At 34.0% G+C, this 21276-nt stretch overlaps 1 protein-coding gene across 5 annotated transcripts; it reads left to right on the forward strand.

The window, feature by feature from the left end:
• Window positions 1-1152: 1152 nt before the first annotated feature.
• LOC111398480 (photosystem II stability/assembly factor HCF136, chloroplastic) lies at window positions 1153-17068 on the forward strand. 5 transcript variants are annotated; one of them, XR_002703353.1, is made up of 10 exons: window positions 1158-1608; window positions 3314-3549; window positions 6756-6886; window positions 7304-7436; window positions 7665-7787; window positions 10713-10787; window positions 11883-11998; window positions 13798-13881; window positions 14976-15159; window positions 16682-17068. XR_002703353.1 is itself a non-coding variant. In XM_023025405.1 (9 exons), exons 1-8 carry the CDS (start codon window positions 1278-1280, stop codon window positions 13862-13864), a joined length of 1212 nt encoding a protein of 403 aa, XP_022881173.1. In that variant the 5' UTR covers window positions 1158-1277; the 3' UTR covers window positions 13865-13881; window positions 16682-17068. The 5 variants fall into 5 exon arrangements, 4 of the variants coding, with proteins under 4 accessions (XP_022881196.1, XP_022881173.1, XP_022881183.1 ...); XM_023025405.1 differs by lacking the exon at window positions 14976-15159; XM_023025415.1 differs by lacking the exon at window positions 14976-15159 and having other exon boundaries at window positions 16751-17068.
• The last annotated feature ends 4208 nt before the right edge of the window (window positions 17069-21276 follow it).

Below are 21276 nucleotides of genomic sequence, written 5' to 3' on the forward strand. Positions count from 1 at the left end.
TTGTACTTATATTTTCAACTTTTTTCGTGATATATTTATCTCCAAAATTTATTAATTAGCACATCTCATCACTTATGATGGTAAAAAAAATTATTAGGACAAATAAAATATTCATTTTTCCTGTATCATTACATGAGCAAGCTTAAATACAAATATAAGAAGTTCGACAAAATATTTTTTTCATGCTAACAAAATAATTGGATAGAAATCATAATTAAATAAAAGATGTGCTAATTAATTAAATGTTAAAAATAATAAAAAGTTGGGAACATTAGTGCCAAATAAGCAAAAATTTGGGACCTTCATTATAATTGACTTGTGGTACTATTAACAAACTTGATGTGAATATAATTATCTTTTTTTTTAATTTATGAAAAGTAAGGAAATGTCTATGTTATTATCATAAATCATAGAGGAAGTCTTTGTAACTACTCTATTTTTTTGTTTCTTGGTCTGATTCTCAAAAGTCTCGGATGGGATGGGGAATTAGAGAACTGCATCCTGTTGTCGTATTTTGATGAGAGTATTTTATTATTATTATTATTATTATTATTATTATTATAATCGGTGAATCTTAAAAAAGGCTATGCACTATTCTTGACAATATAGAGAGCGTTTGGTACCTTATTTTATATCAAATGAGATTAAATAGGACAGTAAAATATATAATATTTCAATTTTTTCTTAGTACAATAGGAAGTTTTTCCGATTGTGGTCATATTTGATTACAAAATTACAAATTCCACTAATTTATCAAATCACTTGATTGAATTTGAAACTAAAATAAAGCAAATGTGGTAATTTAACAAAAATGTGAAAAAAAAAATTGATTATTGTAGACTGCCTGCAAAACTTTACCCAAAAAAATAAATATTAACTTGCTATACTCGTGCTATGATGTACACACGTTGTCACCTTTATGCGATGTGAGCTTCAAAGTTCAAATTTCAGATGTCTAAATTATAATTAAGTCACACTTTCAAGGTTTGTATTCATTTCGAAAATCGGAATCAGACGAGTTTTTACCCTTTTGTTTCACATGATATTTCTGTTGTTTTAAAAGTTAAAAGACCAACTTGGTAGTTGAGCAATAAGTTGAAAACCAACTATGCAAATTTATCAAATATTTGAATAGAAACTTGTTTGATAATGAAGAATGATAACCAGTAGGATACTGGAGTGGATTTTGACACGCTTCACCCCTTCATCTAAACCCGTTGAGAATAGAGTAACATCAACCGCAATTCGGATAAGACAGAGAGAGCAAAAGCTTAGCAATGGCAGCTCTTCATTATTACTCTTCAGCTCTCCACTCTCTATTCACATCTCACTATTACCGTACACAGTTTCGTCCTCCTCATCGCCTGCTCCCCAAAGCCTCCTTCTCCTCCTCCTCCTCTCAAGACCAATCTTCTTTAATTACCCGTAGGCAGTTGATATCCGAGTCAGCAATCGCCATTTCTGTCTCGCCTTTTGTCGGAGGAGGAAAATATGGAAGTGCATTAGCTGCCGAAGAACCACTGTCTGAATGGGAAAGAGTTTTCCTGCCAATTGACCCTGGTGTCGTCCTTCTTGACATTGCCTTTGTCCCAGATGATCCAAAACACGGTATCTTTCTTATCTGTAAAAGGGCTGTTTAAGTTGCACACTCATTTTGCTTATTTAGTTTAGTAGAACACAAGTTTGGGGGAACTCTTGGGCTCTTTGTGGAATTGGTTCCTAAGTGTATACTAGTATTAGTTTTTGTCACAAGACAAGTTAATTGTAGGAATTACAGATGCATAGATCATAATTGATTACTAACCATGAGAGCTGACATGGCATCAAGAAAAGCCAAGTTCTGCTCGGCCATAGACCCTAATTCTATCTTGGGTACATTGACAACAAATGCATTTTTTAAGGTTGCCGGATTCTAGTGTGTGTAAAGGATAAGAAAAGGAGAAAACTAATGAAGTCTTTGAACCAGATAATGGAAGATTCTTTTTAGAACTGAAAGGGGGAATGACCTCAGTGTCTATCTATGCCAATGCTGAATTTGATTTTGTTATAGTAGTAATAGAAAGCAAGCCTTCAGTGTCTCGACTCTCAATTATTACTCTCCAAGTTTTTATCCCAGTAGAATGGCCCATCTAATTTGTAATTATCTTTTGCATCATGAAGTCTTGAATCTTGGGTGAGTTTGCCTGTGGATAAAAGATTATAGGTTGAATTTGGAACATGAAGAACTGATTCAAAACTAGGGATTGAATTATTTGGACCATCACTTTACCAGCAGTGGGAGAAAAAGAGCCATCAACAGTTTTTACTTTTTGTCTCCTAAATAAGTGGTTTATGTAGAGAACGAATTTGATAAACTATTCTTAACGGAGGCATTCAAATAAATTATCTGTTAACCAATGCTATTCATTTTCGGGTTTTAAAACCAAAAATGCTACATGTTTGTGCCACTTCACAGAAGGTTGTCTACTAAATTTTGAAACTGAACCAAGAGTTTCTTTGGCCTATCATTGTCATCTTTGCTGAGTATTCTTTGTGGGGTTCCTCAAAAATAGCTGTTCGGCAAGCCTGATCTATTTGTTGATCCAGCTTTGTTTCTAATTCCCTGTTTGAAAGGTTCTAGCACCAACTAGTTATCGCACATGGGAGTGACCAATGTAATAAAAGGGTTGATTACAATTGACCTTCTTAGTGACGAATCATGCTCCAACTACTGGCAGTGATTTATAAGTAGCCAATTCATAGTCATTTGTTCTAAGAAACCCTACAAATTGTAGGTTTTAATTAAGTGTGTGGTCAAGAAGATCAACTATGTAGGTGGAAAGAGATTAAGGCCTCGTTTGGTAGCCATTTTTTTCAAGATGCATTTTTCTCTCTCTTCTTTTCAACCACAAATTTTTTATTAAAATAATATTACACGTAAATCAAAAACTTTTCTTTATTTCTCAACCACACATTTCACATCAATTTACTATTCTAAAATGCATTTTTACATAAAAATGCTTATCAAACACCACCTAAATCAAGCCTTCAAAAATTTGTGGCGAACAATTTTATGAACATTGGTGTTGGATATTCTGTAGATCAAAACATCAATTTTATTGGGCAGAAATATGGAACTTTTTCACGACTTAGGAGACAACAAACAAACACATTGCAGACTTCTATTCCCGAATCCGGTCCAATTAAGAGAACGTACCATCGAAAAATAGCTTCGTTTAATTTCTGGATAGACACTTGCAACCAATCTAGCCTTGGTTGTTTCCCCTAGTAAGTTATTAAAGGAGACATAACTCAAGCTTGGTTGGCTTTGCAGGTTTTTTATTGGGGACTAGACAAACTATTTTGGAGACAAAAGATGGAGGAAATACATGGGTACCACGTTCAATACCCTCTGCAGAAGAAGAAGATTTCAATTACAGATTTAACTCCATCAGCTTCAAAGGCAAGGAGGGTTGGATTATTGGAAAACCAGCTATTTTGTTGTACACTTCTGATGCTGGAGAAACATGGCAACGCATACCGCTAAGTTCTCAACTTCCTGGTGACATGGTAAGCACAATCTTCCTAAGTCTATCTTGTCCATTTATTGTGTTAAATTTTCATTCAGTATCTACTATATTTGGTTCATCAATTGTGTAATAATACTACAGACCATGCTGGAGCCTTCGTTATAATGACATGCTGCAGGCCAGAATTTTAAATATTTTAAATTAATTGTCGTTATCTCTTTTATGTGTTGAACTTAAATATTAATGACATCCCTAAATTTTAGCTTGGGCTTCAAATCTCCTTACCAATGTTAAGTTTACAACATAGCTTTTCAATCACCAGATGCAACACCATCTTTATCATCTGATATTTTCTCAACGGCCTGGAACTTTGGATAGCTTCCCACAGCATTAATCTTCAAACGCTAGTACAACTACTTATTTTCATAAGGATTCGTTTCATCATGTCAATTGTAGTCATCAATAGTAATAATAATTTTTGACGTCGTCTTCGCGTTTATCCTGATTTGGCGAATGAATTATTGGTTCTCCAATATATGCTTCTAAATATGGGGAACGTAGCATTTGAAGCTTTTGCCTTTTGCAGCAATTGCATTATTTGGTATCAGATTTCGCTTAACGGTTCCTATAATAACCATTTGAAGATGATGGTGGTTGTAAAAACTCTTTTGTGAACTTTAACTATGGGAATTGGACAGCTCTTAGATTAGCACATGTGAAGTTTTGTCGTTTTCTTGAACACGTTGCTTGTAAAAGCATGTTGAATGGATGAAGTTAAAGTCACGCGAGTTATATATTACTATGGAAGTAGCCGTAAATAAGTTACTATGAGGAAATGATGCAACTCTAAAGAAATAATCCAAGAGGTCGTTATGGTTTTAGCTATGAATTAATATTTTTACGAGTCATTTGAGCTTCACGTATGAACTTTAATGTTGCAAAATACAATCTTCTGTAATTATCTTGGTTTGGAATGTTTCAGCATAAGAAACTTTGCACGTTTATTTCATATACTAGTGAATGAGAGTGTTACTTAACCTTTCTCTCTTCCATATTAAGAACATAACACTAATGCCACAGTTCCTTTCCCTCAAAAAATTATTAAATGGATATCTAGTATTACCAGCCTCGGAAAATGGAATAGAAGGATTTGATTTTAAAGTCCTCTGTGAACATATCATCTAGTTTCTCTACACGTGTCTAAATAACTCTCAAGAATAGATTTCTCTTGATACGCATTTGACATGAAATGCCACATTCTCATTGTTTATGTTGATGAGATAGTGTTCTTCAGTTCATCATTTACCTAGGGGCTAATTTGCACAAAACTCCCTATCATTTGGGTGCTCTGTGATATTTGTCCTTATAGTTCCAATCTTGACATTCTTGCCCTCAATTCCACCTTTCACTGCAGAAAACACCCTTTCCTTAACACACCTGTTAGAAAATGCCATTAAGTGGGTACCTGACTGAAACATAACATAATTTAGAAGGACAATTTTGTGAGTCCACTTAATCCCTACCATTTAATTTTAATTAAAACCGTATAAGAATCTTAATCCTTCAGCTTCTTCATATCCTCAGTACCCTCAACCCAACCCTCAGCCAAAGCCCCCTCCCTCCACACTCCATAACCACAACTACTCCACCGTTGCCACCCCCACAGTTCTCCTCCACCACGCACCCACCTAACTGCATTTTCTGACAGATGGGGATGGAAAGGAAGTTTTTCGAAGCGAAAAGTGTAATTGAATGCAAGAGTGCCAAGATTGGAAAGACATGGACGAATATTGCAGTGGACCCGGTAGTGGCATTTTGTGCAAATTAGCTTTTCCCTAGGTTTTTATCTCATATATCATAGCTTCTTTCCATTTACGCTGTGCAACCATCTGATCATTGGTATCAAGGACGACTACAAAAACAGCTTGACAAGGAGGACACAATGCAATATAAGATACACATATATATAGGAAGTAGGGTACAGGACCCGGCTTCGTTTCTGATAGACATCTATAGATTTTGTTATGAACAAAAGAAAATTTTCTAAGTTTTTGCTACCAAATTTTTCCTTTTTTGGGACGGCCGTGCTTAAAATTTTTGCTTCTTTAGGAAGTTAAATGAGATGACATACTTTACAGAACATTTAAAACTAAATTTGGAGCCTGTGGAACATGAAACTAGACCAATATCATGGTATATGTCATATGTCTAAATTTCTTACTTTTGTATTGAGTGAGAGCATGTGCTCAGAAGAATTTTAAATCTGCAAATTTTAAGTATGCGACCACATGAGCTGATCCATTAATAAAAGTAGGAGGACTATAGTTGATCAGTATGTTCCTCACTTAAGTTTATATACTAGTCCAAAAAAAGAGTAAGAGCGAGTTAGAGGTGATTTTTAATTTTGGTCAACTCAGCTTTTCCATGGTGGTGGTAGTACAAAGAGATACAAAGAGGAGAGACCTAGATTCTTTGACTCCAAGGCAAAGAATATGTGCTGGGACAAGGCTGAAAGAATCCCTAGTCGACACCCTGATAGATGGAGGATAGATGCTGCCGGCAACCTAGTCTGCAAACGTCTCCACTCCTGCAATGGCTGCCTTTGCTATGAGTATGACCACATCATCCCATTTTCAAAAGGAGGTGAATCTGTGGTGGAGAATTGTCAAATTCTGCAAACCAGGGCAAATAGGTTGAAGTCAGACAACAATGGAATTGACATGACTCAACTGAAAGGTTACTCTTGTGACTTGAAGTTCAGTGATGATGAACTTGACATTATTGAAATGGCTGTTTATGGAGATGTTATGCGTCCTGGAAAACAATGTCGTGTTGGAAGTATTGATGCAATGCTTGGAAAATGCAAGTCCAAAGATCTTACGATGACATGCAAGTTGCCACAGATTGAAGAGTCCTTGTCATAATGATGGATTTGAAATCTTATAAACTTAAAAAAGAAAGTGAATATAGATTTGGTCGTTCAAAATCTTATTTTTTGTACAATTTGTTCTCTTTTTAAAATTTTTTGTATTCGCACTGCTTCTGTGAGCATTTTATTTTTGAAATAAACTTATTTTGTTTATCCTGTCCCACATTTAGGACTGAAAATAAAATTTTCCTGCTACCTCTACAACAAATTGTATTCAGCAAGAATTTACACAGGGACTTCAAACAATTGCATTTCCATTGGTTCTTTTAAAAATCCGAGCGTAGGCTATTATCTATTATTGTTTTTGAACATTACAGGTGTATATAAAGGCCACGGGAGAAAAGAGTGCAGAAATGGTAACTGATGAAGGAGCAATATATATTACATCAAACAATGGATACAACTGGAAAGCTGCTGTGCAGGAAACCGTTTCAGCTACTTTAAACAGGTAAATTTCTTCCAAGGTGATACGCCTAGTAGATGGTCTAGCCTGGACATATATACAATTGAGGAACCATTATAAGCTCTATAGTATTTCATTCTGCTATGCATGTATCGCTGTTTAATATATACATAACGTCTTAAGTTTGGGCCTCATGAATTATTTTGCATTTTCTAGATATCTTCTCTAAAATACTGTTCTCATGGCATCATTATGTCCTCTCATGATTAGTATCTGGATCCCATTTCTAGCTTTATTTCTGTAATCTTGTCATTTTCCTTTTTCTCTCTTTGGGATGACCTGAGAGGAAAGAGTTAACGAGTTTACAAGCAAGAAAGAGCTAACAGATTATGAAGTTTTTTATCAACTTATATCATCACCGAAATTCAATAATAACTTCTGCATAACCTAATGTTGTTGCAGAACAGTTTCTAGTGGTATTAGTGGCGCGAGCTATTACACAGGAACTTTTAATACTGTGAATCGCTCACCTGAAGGAAATTATGTTGCTGTTTCAAGCCGTGGTAACTTCTATTTGACATGGGAACCAGGGCAGGTGAGATTCTATAACTGAACTATCCTATTATTCTAAGGAGTATTTACTTTTATCTTCTCCTTCACTAGAGCAATATTTCAATTTTTGCCAGATTCGGTAACAAGACCCAGAAGTATCTTGTTTCTGTTCATTTTTCCATTGTCTCTTTGTTTAGGAATTTTTTTATATATATAAAAAATGTCACCACATTCTAGCTTAAAATGTTGCTCATGGTTATGCATATCTTAGGCATACTGGCAGCCACATAACAGGGCTGTTGCAAGACGAATCCAGAACATGGGCTGGCGAGCTGATGGTGGTCTCTGGCTTCTTGTACGTGGTGGAGGGCTTTATCTCAGCAAGGGCACTGGGGTGAGTAAGCTTTATATTTTCTTTGTTAATTTTATCTCAATCATAGTACTGAACAATGTTGGTCATTTGTTTTTGTATTATGAAAGTTTAACATTGGGCGTTCATGAAATTTTTTTCTGAATAATGAAGGTAAAATTTTTACAATCTTGAAATCTACTCTATTTTTATAGATAGGCACCATAACATTTTTTTCTTTTTTGGCTATTTATGTGGCCCCTTTTACTCTTTGTCAAACATACTCAATAAGATTCGATGCCCCTCAATGTTGAGGTTCTCTCATTATATAGAACCAAAATCATAGTTATATATGGTAAAAGCAATCTATGTATTTATGGTATAATTATAATGATAAAATAATCGTAATCTTTGAGGATATCCATAATTTTATTCGATCCCCGTAATCTCTTTCAATCTCATTAACTTCCCCCTCAAATTGATGTCGGTAAAAGTATCAATTTGCAATAATGAACCGACGGGGATGACAATGCTCTGAGATCATGTCAAGATCTAGAGTTTTATTTTAAAAGGTTAACCTTATTAAATGGAGTAGTTCAAACTCTTATAAATTAGTCTATATTTTTCTTCTTTAATCGATGTGAGATTTTAATGTGCTCATTTTTTTACTCTTTATTAGATTGAATTGCTTGTTAAAACTTAATGTGCTCTGATACCATGTTAAACATACTGATTAATACTCAATAAGACTCGATGCCTCTCAATGTAGATGTTCTCTCATTATATATAACCAGAATCATAGTTAAATATGGTAAAAACAATATATCTATATATGGTATAATAATTATGATAATATAATCATAATCTTCGACGATCTCCATCATCTTATTCGATCCCCGTAATCTCATTCAATCTCATTAACACTCGTTAACATCACATTGATTAATTTAGTCAATGGTAAAATACCCACCTATTTCTAAGAATATTATGGGAGAGAGAAATTTGAGTATAAGTCGATGTGTAATTCAAAGCTCTCACAGAACCAGGCAGGTTTGGGTCAAGATTATCTACTGTGAAAATCATTTATTTGCTTGAGAGTTTGGTGAAAAATTCTAGAGAGAACAAACAATCTTTGCATATGGTCTTTTATTGATTTATTTAAAGCTTATGATATGTTGCCCACGGAAGTATATGGCTTGTTCTAGAATTAGAGGAATTTCTGTTAGATATCAGTGTTATTAAGGATATGCAGGATGAGGTAATAATGAGTCTGACTAGTGTTGATACCATTGAATTTCCTACTAATGTAGGCTTGCATTATGGTTCTATCTTAGTCTATGTTTTTCGCTTCAGTCATGGATGGGCTTACAGAAGATTATCTATGATACTGTTCCTCGGCCACTATAGATCTTAAGTTATCCTAAAGAGTGATTGCTTTAGGTATTTAGGCTTTTTTATTTGTAATGAAGGATGACTTGAAAATGACGTAATGCATAGGATTAAAGAGGGTTGGATGAGATGGAAGAAGGGTACAAACTTTCTATGGGATAGGACGATAATACATAACAGTAAGCTGACATTCTATGCTTTATAGTACTGAGTGTTAGGTTGTTAAAGAACAGACTGATGGAGTATGGATGTGGAAGAAATTGGGATGTTAAGATGGATGTATAGCCCTATTAAAATGAACGAGGTAATAAAAGAAAACATAAAGCAACAAGTGGAGTTAGGACACCAATTGAGGATGAATTGGATGCCATATCAAGTGCTGAGTATGAATACACAGAACTTTGTGTATGATGGTTATGAGGTGCATTCCAGAGATGTGTTGCAAGCCTATGAATTTGATTGTGATTACCAGGAAGCTATCCACATTTCTAAGCTTGCAAACTTAATTCAGATTCATATCTACCCCCAGAAAACTCAGAAAAGTCACCCTGTATAACAACAAATTTAGCCTATGTTTGGCTCATGTTTATATATTGTTTATAAACACTCAAGCTACTTTTTATCCACACATTTGTAGGGACCCACAAGTACTACCCATTTATCCATCACTCATTTCTATCTATTTATAATTTAAATTGTTTATAAATACTTCCCAAACATGCTTTATGTCTTATTCTCAGTAAATTTAGAGTTGGTTATATGATCCGCTTTTTGCTATTCTGTTTAAACCATTGCTACATGAGCAGAAAATTCAATGCAGTTAAATTCTTCAAATCAGATTATGTTAAAGTTTGGTCGACCTCTTCGTTTTCTAACTTGTCCTAATACATCACTCTTGTGAATGCAAAATATCTTTAGTTGTACGGCAGCAATCACCCAAGTCTTCCTTTGGGTAATTTACTGTCCACTCGTCCATATTAACATCCAAATTTTCATTGCATTCATTACAGACTTTTATTTTTTAGGAAAAAAGACTCAGTATAACAAGTCCGACATTTGCCTTTTCGCCTCTCTACACTCATCTAGTTAATAAATTCAAACTTATCGAGCACGAGCACTCAACATTTCAAATAATGATATAGAGTAAATTTTTCGACATTAGGTTTGTTATGGATTCAGTTGGTGTTTTGTGTATATTAATTTTGTTTATTGAGGAGTAAAATTAATTAACTGCCTCCTAGTAAAATGAATTAATGGAGTTGGAACTTTCTAGTTTATTCCTTTTCTAACATTGTCACTATTTGAAAAGGCGTATCCTGCAATTTTTTTTTTGTTTTTGTTTTTGTTTTTGTTTTTGTTTTTTGTTTTTTGTTTTTTTTTTTGTTTTTTTGTTTTTTAAAATTCAAGTACTGCCTCCCTAATTCAATTTTTAGGTTACTTATAATGCTCTCTGTTAATATACTTCTCTTTGCAGATGTGATTGTGCTTTCTAAGATAGCGTTCTCCTTCTTATTTTGTAATTTACTTGATAACTCTGCTTTCTCTGAATAAAGTGTCAAATTTTGTTTTGTCAAATTCCAGATAACAGAAGAATTTGAAGAAATACCGGTGCAAAGTCGTGGTTTTGGCATTCTTGATGTTGGGTACCGTTCTCAGGTATATATGATTTTAAACAATTATGATATTTTGAATTTATAGAGGAAAAGATGGTGAAAAAAAGAATCAATATTACATTTTAAGATGTGAAGGAAGCCATACGGTGGCCATTGCTATTCACACCTTAGAAGATTTCTAAATAAGGTTCCTAGACAGAAGGGACTCGTGTACATAAAATTCTTCTACTATTTAAGTTAGATCTCAAAATTTAATATAAAGTTTAAAACTAATCTATTTGTAGAAAGGGAATTTCTCAATGATAATTGGCAAGCAGATAAGGTTACATGTGTCACACCTCCATATGATTTGGCAGTGGCAATGAGTACCACGACAAACATGAGTGCTCCTTAAGTGTTCCAAGAATCAAAAGTGTAGCTTCAGTTTAAGTCGAACTTCGTTTGATAAAGAATAGATCATTTCAAAAATTTATCGTGCTACTATTTTAATGTCCATGTTCAAGAAAAATAGTAGGAGTGAAACAGATAAGAGATCGAAGCATGTGGTGGCTACACCACTTCTTTGCATGTTGAATATGTTGGCTGCATGTCCTTACATTTATTTTAACTAAAAATTGAATAATTACATAAAAAGAAGGGCTAAATTAAGCGGGGACATAAATATTATTTGCCAGTTTATGGAGAATGAGAGCTACCAGGAAGAACAAGAAGTAAATTTCAATTCAACTAAATTAAACCACAAAAAGAAAAAATCTGACTTTGCTTCTATAATTTTTTGCGGATTATATATTTCTAAAATCCTTGGAAAAAGTTCATGTTTACATTGGCTTAATACCATAGATAATTGACATCCTTAATTTATAGAAATTGCATAAATAAAAATTTTAATTCCAAATTAATTAGTTAAATCCTATAATCTAATAATTAATATTATCTGTTCAATATCTTCATGTCATCAATCACCCCCCTTTTGTGGCAGAAGAAATCAATACCTTTCAGATTGAATGTTGATTATATATGAGCCACTTAATTTGTTCTCTAAAAAAAATTATTGCTTCTGCTATGTTTTTTGATCATTATATAGTCAGAAATTTTTAAATGCTGTGCGACTCATTATCTTGCTGATATAATGTTGTAGGAGGAGGCTTGGGCTGCTGGTGGCAGCGGAATTCTTCTAAAAACCAAGAATAGTGGGAAGACATGGATTCGTGACAAAGCAGCTGATAACATTGCTGCCAATCTGTATTCTGTAAAGTGAGATAATTTTTTCTTCACAATAATGAATTGCTTTACTTAATTCTATCAAAAATATTTTGAATAAATGGCACCTAAGCATTTCTGCATCATCATCGTCATTATCATTTCCAAATATATACTCACTTTTTGCTTCATTCTATATTTACTTTAGTTTGAAACATTTGTCTACTGAAAATTTATTATTAAAATTTTCTGGAAGATGATTCATTCTACTGAAAATTTATTATTAAACGTCTGTCTTGCGCCATTGATAAAAATTTTAATATCAATTTTCTTTTCTCCAGCATTTCGATTAGTCTAGAACCTCACAACTCGTTAATATATCTGCTGCAGGTTTATCAATGACAAACAAGGGTTTGTGCTAGGGAATGATGGTGTCAGACAGAAGGGACTCGTGTACATAAAATTCTTCTACTATTTAAGTTAGATCTCAAAATTTAATATAAAGTTTAAAACTAATCTATTTGTAGAAAGGGAATTTCTCAATGATAATTGGCAAGCAGATAAGGTTACATGTGTCACACCTCCATATGATTTGGCAGTGGCAATGAGTACCACGACAAACATGAGTGCTCCTTAAGTGTTCCAAGAATCAAAAGTGTAGCTTCAGTTTAAGTCGAACTTCGTTTGATAAAGAATAGATCATTTCAAAAATTTATCGTGCTACTATTTTAATGTCCATGTTCAAGAAAAATAGTAGGAGTGAAACAGATAAGAGATCGAAGCATGTGGTGGCTACACCACTTCTTTGCATGTTGAATATGTTGGCTGCATGTCCTTACATTTATTTTAACTAAAAATTGAATAATTACATAAAAAGAAGGGCTAAATTAAGCGGGGACATAAATATTATTTGCCAGTTTATGGAGAATGAGAGCTACCAGGAAGAACAAGAAGTAAATTTCAATTCAACTAAATTAAACCACAAAAAGAAAAAATCTGACTTTGCTTCTATAATTTTTTGCGGATTATATATTTCTAAAATCCTTGGAAAAAGTTCATGTTTACATTGGCTTTACGAGAGTACTAAATGGGAAATACCATAGATAATTGACATCCTTAATTTATAGAAATTGCATAAATAAAAATTTTAATTCCAAATTAATTAGTTAAATCCTATAATCTAATAATTAATATTATCTGTTCAATATCTTCATGTCATCAATCACCCCCCTTTTGTGGCAGAAGAAATCAATACCTTTCAGATTGAATGTTGATTATATATGAGCCACTTAATTTGTTCTCTAAAAAAAATTATTGCTTCTGCTATGTTTTTTGATCATTATATAGTCAGAAATTTTTAAATGCTGTGCGACTCATTATCTTGCTGATATAATGTTGTAGGAGGAGGCTTGGGCTGCTGGTGGCAGCGGAATTCTTCTAAAAACCAAGAATAGTGGGAAGACATGGATTCGTGACAAAGCAGCTGATAACATTGCTGCCAATCTGTATTCTGTAAAGTGAGATAATTTTTTCTTCACAATAATGAATTGCTTTACTTAATTCTATCAAAAATATTTTGAATAAATGGCACCTAAGCATTTCTGCATCATCATCGTCATTATCATTTCCAAATATATACTCACTTTTTGCTTCATTCTATATTTACTTTAGTTTGAAACATTTGTCTACTGAAAATTTATTATTAAAATTTTCTGGAAGATGATTCATTCTACTGAAAATTTATTATTAAACGTCTGTCTTGCGCCATTGATAAAAATTTTAATATCAATTTTCTTTTCTCCAGCATTTCGATTAGTCTAGAACCTCACAACTCGTTAATATATCTGCTGCAGGTTTATCAATGACAAACAAGGGTTTGTGCTAGGGAATGATGGTGTCTTACTAAAATATCTAGGGTGAATCAACAGCATGATATGGTAAAATAGTTTTGAGCCCTATTATTTCCTTTCACTTGAATATGCATTTGTTTACCTAAAGTGAGAGATATAGAAATGCACTCTGAATGTGACTTTTCCAGCATGGAGGAGTAAGTTTGGCTAAGCTTAAAAAATTTATTTATAGGTAAATAAGTTTTTAATATAAATAACCTTTATAGTTGTCATAGTTGGAAATAAGTTGCCTATGTTGCAAGTAAGGTGTGAGTTACTTTCAAATAAGTTACTTTTTTACGTAAAAATAAGAAAAAGGTCAGTTATTATCCCTGTTCCTTTTTAAGCTTAGCCAAACATGCAAGCTTTGACTCTTGAAAAAGTCAGCTAAAAAGATCTGTTTGAGCCACATTTTTTCAAAAAAATACATTTTTAAACAGTAATTTGATATCATTTCAACTACACATTTTCCATTAATACACTATTCAAAAATGCATTCTTAATATGGCTCAAACAAGGGCCTAATGTGTGTGATTTATTGGACTTCTTGTTTCGTATGCGACTTTAGCAAAATTGTACCAATTTTCCGTGTACTAATATTTTTGCAGGTTTCCTTAATGATGCTTGAGTTTTGTGATGCTGAACTTGAGTTCTATAGGTATATCATATTATATATCATCTGCTGTGAAAAGCAGATACTTGAATGAAAGACACTGTTGTTACATTGTAAATGTGAGGGATACTTCCTCATTCAAACTTCTTCAAATCATCAATTATAGAGTGTTGATAATGTCATAGTTCTGCGAGGTTTTTCAGTGTCAGTGTGACAGTATAAAACTACGTTAAGTGTCGGTATATATTTGTTAAAAAATGGTTTATTCATTTTAAAAATTAAACTTCTTAGTCTGTTACAGAATAATATTAGTTGTATAATTGACGGATTTATAGGGACCTAATTAGCTAATTACCATAATTAGACAGATTGTATTAGTATATATACACACGGTTTCTTATGAATAATATACGGAAAATATTCTCCCAATACCTCTGTTGAATTACATGGTATCAAAGCCTACCTTTGGGATTTCTGATTCTTGGGTGAATTTCGTTGGTCACTGAGTCCGGTGTGTGTGTCGCCTCAGTGTGTGTAGCATTGGTGTGGGAGATCGACTGTCGGATCATTGGCATCTCCATCTGCATGTGCTACGATCGAGGGCGACTTGTGTTAGTGACGAAGGTACTAATTGTTATCGACGACGGCTCGCGTCTCTGTTCAATCCAACGATCGACGCGAGCTTTGTGGAATTTGCAGCTCGTGTCTTTGAGGTACTGATTTTTGTTTGGACTGTTTCTCTGTGGCCGTGTTTTACTACCTTAGTTAGGCTGAAGTGTTTTCGTGCCTGAATTCTTATTGGGCTAGCCGTGTTTTGCTTCTTTAATTGGGCTGAAATGTGCTAGTTGGGCCTGATTAATTCTGGGTTGTTTCCTTTAATTTATTGCTGGACTGTTTCTTTTAGGCTGTGAGCGACTAAATTTCTTTTGGTTTGGATTATTTGTATTAGCGCCTCTGCCTATTGTTTTGGGAATTTTATTGAGAAATGACTGAGTCCAAGAAATTTGAGAGTGAAATGGTTCCAATAATGTCCAAAATCAACGAACACAAATTGAATGGCACTAATTATTTAGAGTAGAGTAAGACAGTTAGAGTCTATTTATGGAGCAAAGACAAAGATAATCACTTAACTAAAGATCCACCTAAAGATGATACCAAACAAAGTTGGTTGAGAGAAGATGCACAACTGTTTTTACAAATTAGAAATTCTATTGACAGTGAGGTAATTGGTTTAATTAATCACTGTGAATTTGTAAAAGAACTAATGGATTATCTTGAGTTTTTGTACTCTGGCAAAGTAAACGTGTCGCGAATGTATGAACTTTGCAAGGCTTTTTATTGTGTTGAAAAGGAAGCCAAGTTTCTCGCAGCTTACTTCATGGACTTCAAAAAAATGTATGAAAAACTTAATATGCTATTGTCATTTAGCATTGATGTCAAAATACAACAAACTCAAAAGCAAATAGCTGTTATGAGCTGCCTAACTGGTCTTCCTTCCGAATTTGAGACTTCCAAATCTCAAATTCTCTCTAGCTCTGAGATTTCCTCTCTTCAAGACGTCTTCAGTAGAGTTCTGCGTACTGAAAATACCTCACATATTCAATGGAATGATGTTCTTGTTGCTAAAGGAGGGGGAATGCTTATGGAAGCAGGGTCAACAACAGGGGAGGAAGAAACAAGGTTACTGATAATCGTAATAGTGATTTAGGCAGTGTTGAGTGCTACTACTGCCATGAGCCAGGCTATACCAAGCGATTTTGTAGGAAATTGCTTATTCGCAATCAGAAAACTCAGACTACTAATGTTGTTGTTGCTCCTAGTTCATCTTTTGAGAAAACGGTTATGATATCAACTGATGAGTTTACTAAATTCTCTCAGTATCAAGAATCACTGAAGGAATCCACCCCAGTTACTACCCTTGCTGAGTTAGGTAAAACATGTCTTATATCCTTTTCAAACAACTGGGTGATTGATTCAGGTGCCACAGACCACATGACAGGTAATCATAATACATTCTCTAGCTTTCAATCACAAAAAGCTCCCTCTCCTGTTACCATAGCTGATGGGTCAACCTATAACATTGTGGGATTTGGAACTATTAAACTAATTCTCTCTATTATCCTGTCATCTGTTCTAAGTCTACGAAAACTTGCTTTCAAGTTAATTTCTGTAAGTAGACTTACCAAGGATCTTAACTGTTGTATCTCATTCTTCCCTGATCATTGTCTTTTCCAGGATTTTATGACGAAGCAGATTATTGGTAAAGGACATGTATTTGATGGTCTTTATATTCTTGATGCATAGGTGCCTCGATCTGTTGCTTGTTCCATGTCATCACTCCAGTTGAACCACATTGTCGGTTGGGACATCCGTCTTTGCCTATTTTGAAGAAGCTATGTCCTCAGTTCCATGATGTATTTTCACTAGATTGTGAGTCATGTCACTTTGCAAGACATCACCGTAGCTCGTTAGGTCCAACAATTAATAAACGAGCTAAGTCCGCTTTTGTGTTGGTTCATTCCGATGTTTGGGGACCATGTTGTGTCTAAAACTGGATTCAAATATTTTATTATTTTTGTGAATGATTCTCTCGAATGACATGGATTTATTTTAAGAAAAATTGATCTGAAGTGTTTTCTCACTTTTGTGCCTTTTATGCTCAAATTAAAACCCAATTTAGTACTTCTGTGCATATACTGCGAAGTGATAATGCTAAAAAATACATGCCTGAGTCATTTCAGACTTACATAACTCGACATGGGATTCTTCACCAATCCTCCTGTATTAATACTCCTTTTCAAAACGGAGTTGCTGAGAGGAAGAATAGACATTTACTTGAAACAACTCGAGTTCTTCTGTTTAAAATAAAGGTTCCTAAGCAATTTTGGGCTGATGCCATCTCTACAGCTTGCTTTCTAATTAATCGCATGCCATTTACAGTACTTAAGGGTGATGTTCCATATAGTGTTCTATTTTCAAACAAGTCATTGTTCCCAGTGGAACCGCGAATATTTGGAAGCACCTGTTATGTTTGTGATGTAATGCTATTTGTTACTAAATTTGATTCAAAAGCCTTGAAATGTGCTTTTCTGGGATATTCTAGCCTTCAGAAAGGATATCGGTGCTACTCTCCTGATCTCCATAAATACCTAGTTTCTATTGATGTGATCTTTTCGAAGAATACACCATTCTTCTCTTCTCCTTCCATGTCTACAAGTCAAGGAGAGGAAGATAAGTGGCTACTCTACCAAATCACGCATCCAAGCGTATGATGGTGCTTTCATTGAGAGACTCTTAACTCCAGCAAAGCCAACTATCATTCACGTTTACTCTAGAAGACAAGAGACCAATGATACATGTCCTGCACCGGCTATTTCATCATCTGATCCCCCAAATGACATTGACCTTCCAATTAGTCTTCACAAAGATAAACGTCACTGCACCCTTCCTAAATCTATTTATCCTATGGCCAACTTTATTTCATATGATCATTTGTCTCTTCCGTCTAGTTCTTTAATTGCTTCTTTATACTCAGTATGTATGCCCAAGACAGAAAAAAAGCATTGGGTCATCCTGGATGGAAAAATGCGATGCGTGAAGAGATACATGCTTTAGATAAGAATTACACTTGGAAATTGGTAGATTTACTTACAGGCAAGAAAGCTGTGGGATGCAAAAATGGGTCTTTGCTGTTAAAGTCAATTCGGATGGTTTTGTGGCAAGACTTAAAGCCAGACTTGTTGCAAAAGGAAATACTCAAACTTATGGAGTGGATTATTCAGATACCTTCTATTCGGTAGCCAAACTTACCTCTGTTCGCCTATTTATATCCATCGCTGCTTCTCAAGATTTGCCCTTACACTAGTTAGACATCAAGAATGCGTTCCTTCATGGTGATCTCCAAGAAGAAGTATATGGAGCAACCATCTGGGTTTGTTGCTCAATGGAAGTATGAGAAAGTTTGCCATCTGAAGAAATCTCTGCATGGGCTAAAATAGAGTCCCCATGCTTGGTTTGGCAAGTTTAGTGAGGTAGTTCAAGAGTTTGGGCTGAAGAAGCAAGTGTGATCACCCAGTCTTCTACAGATAGTCAGCGGTTGGTATTATTCTTCTTGTTGGTTATGTTGATAAGATTATCATTATAGGAGATGATTGTGTAGGAATCTCTTCTCTTAAGCTATTTCTACATACCAAGTTTCACACACCAAAGACTTGGACCAGCTAAAATACTTTCTTTGAGTAGAAGTAGCTAGAAGCAAAAAAAGGATCTTCTTATCTCAAAGAAAGTATGTACTCGATTTGCTGGCAGAAATCAGAAAGATGGGAGCTAAGCCAAATAGCATGCCAATGGTTCCCAATGTACATCTTACAAAAGATAATGGTGATATTTTTGATGATCCGGAAAAGCACAGGAGATTAGTTGGGAAATTAAACTATCTCATGGTGACTCGTCCAGATATTGCTCATACGGTCAGTGTTGTCAGCCAATTTAAATCTACACCTACAGTAAAACATTTGGAAGCCTTGGAATGGATACTATGTTACTTGAAAAGAGCTCCTGGTCTTGGCATAGTGTATAGCAATCATGGACACACTTGCATTGAGTGTTTGGCATATGCTGATTGGACTGGATCCAAAATTGATAAACGGTCCACTACAGGATATTGCGTCTTTGTTGGTGGAAACCTTGTGTCTTAGAGGAGCAAAAAGCAAAATGTCGTACCCCGGTCTAATGCAAAATCAGAATATAGAGCCATGAAACAGACCACATGTGAAATTTTGTGGATACAAGATCTTTTAGCTGAGGTTGGATTGAAGCCGTCAATACCAGCAAAACTCTAGTGTGACAATCAAGCTGCTCTTCATACCACCTCAAATCCAGTATATCATAAAAGAACTAAACACATTGAGGTCGATTGTCATTTCATTGTGAGAAAATCTAAGAAAATTTAATCTCTACTGGTTATATAAAGATTGGAGAGCAACTTAGAGATATATTCACAAAAGCATTAAATGGGAACAAGATTGAGTATCTTTGTAACAAGTTGGGCATGATTAATATTTATGTTCCAGCTTGAAGGGGAGTGTTATAGAATAATATTAGTTTTATAATTGGCATATTTATAGGGATCTAATTAGCTAATTACCATAATTAGACAGATTGTATTAGTATATATACATGTGTTTTCTTATGAATAATATACAGAAAATATTCTCCCAATTTCTCTGTTGAATTACAGTCATTGTGGGAAGAGAAAAAAAAAATCCTTAGTTTTGCACTCCATATGCATTATTGAAGAGAGTAGATCCCTCAAGTGATACATGATTCATTATTTCCATCTTTGGTTGAAGAGAATGCAATACTTTGTCGTGTTAGTTTCGATCTAAGTAGGTGGAAGCTTCATAAAATAATTCATCTCTATATTTGTGTGTTTTGAGACTATATTTATTAACCAAACTATTTAAAGTTGAGAGAAATAAATATAATCGAAGTTGATTGGGGGTTGATCTCATGGGATTAGTAACTGCCCAGGACTATTTGAATATAACAGATTAAAATGGAAATTGGATTTTGTCTTTTCCACTTTTATTATTAAGATTTAAGATTATCAACAATCCCACGTCGAAATGGGAACCCTTGACAAATTGCCATGTGACACTTTATTATTGGATTATTTTTAAACTGTCAGTTTTTTTATTCAATCACATTTTGATAGCACCCATTATCTCACTCTTCTGTCAATCACTTTCTGACAAAGTGGCATAACCATAACTATTTGGAAGGATCTACTTTAGAAAGTTGTTCTCGTCAAAATTCTTGTATTCTTGTTATTATTGTTCTTTTATATTTTTATTTTGTCTATTCTTATTGATTTTTTAGAGGGGGAGATCTTGATGAGTGAATCTAGAAAATGGCCTAAAGTGACCTATTCTGATACGTTCATAAATCATAAATTTGAGTTACTATATTGGTCCAAAAAACTTAATGGCCAAGGTGATTCTTTAGAGCTCAGCAATTGAAGAAATGTTGGTTAGAGAGTGCATATAAGTTTTCTTTCTTTAGTGAAATCCAAGCTCGATCATGATCTTTTAATATTAGAATATTGTGTATCCTCTACAAGAAAATGATAATGTGATTCCTGATTCGTAACCTTTAAAATACGATACCTTCTTTGCATGTTGAAAATACTCTGAAGTCTAATCTAACATTGTAGGTTGTGACAGTTGTTTTCTACCTATACATATATTGTATTCCTACAATCCTAATCACACTTTATAAATATAAGGCTTTGATTATCAATAAAATATATGAATTCTGATTATTTTTCAATTATCTTTTCTCTTAATTTTATAAGAAGTTAATAGCATGAAGTTCTAGCTATTGAGTTAAGAAAAATGATTGTTCTTTTTGTTTGTACTGCCTAGTTGAATTAGTAAATTAGTTTATATTTTCTATTTTTAATTGAAATGTTAGTATTCTCTTGATTTAAATTTAGCGAACGAATTCTTTAAAATTCATTTTTTTCGAAATACATTTTCAACCACTAGAAATAGGGACGGGGAATAAGATATATACGCGTGCTTGTGACGCACTTCTGACTATCTAAAAATATTTCAAAGAGCACAATTGAACCAGAAAAATTGTAAAATATTATAATTTTAATCTGGATAGTTCTTGAACTTTTACCTAGTTTTTATTGAAATCAGGTGTAATTAGATTTTAATAATTATAATTAATAAAGACTTAATTAAAACTATTTTATGTACCCAATCATTTCAAACCCCTAAAAAAATTTTCTACAATAATGCTAGTCTTTAAAGCATTATAAT

This window comes from Olea europaea, chromosome 1, assembly GCF_002742605.1.
Source record: "Olea europaea var. sylvestris chromosome 1, O_europaea_v1, whole genome shotgun sequence".
Classification (NCBI taxonomy): domain Eukaryota; kingdom Viridiplantae; phylum Streptophyta; class Magnoliopsida; order Lamiales; family Oleaceae; genus Olea; species Olea europaea.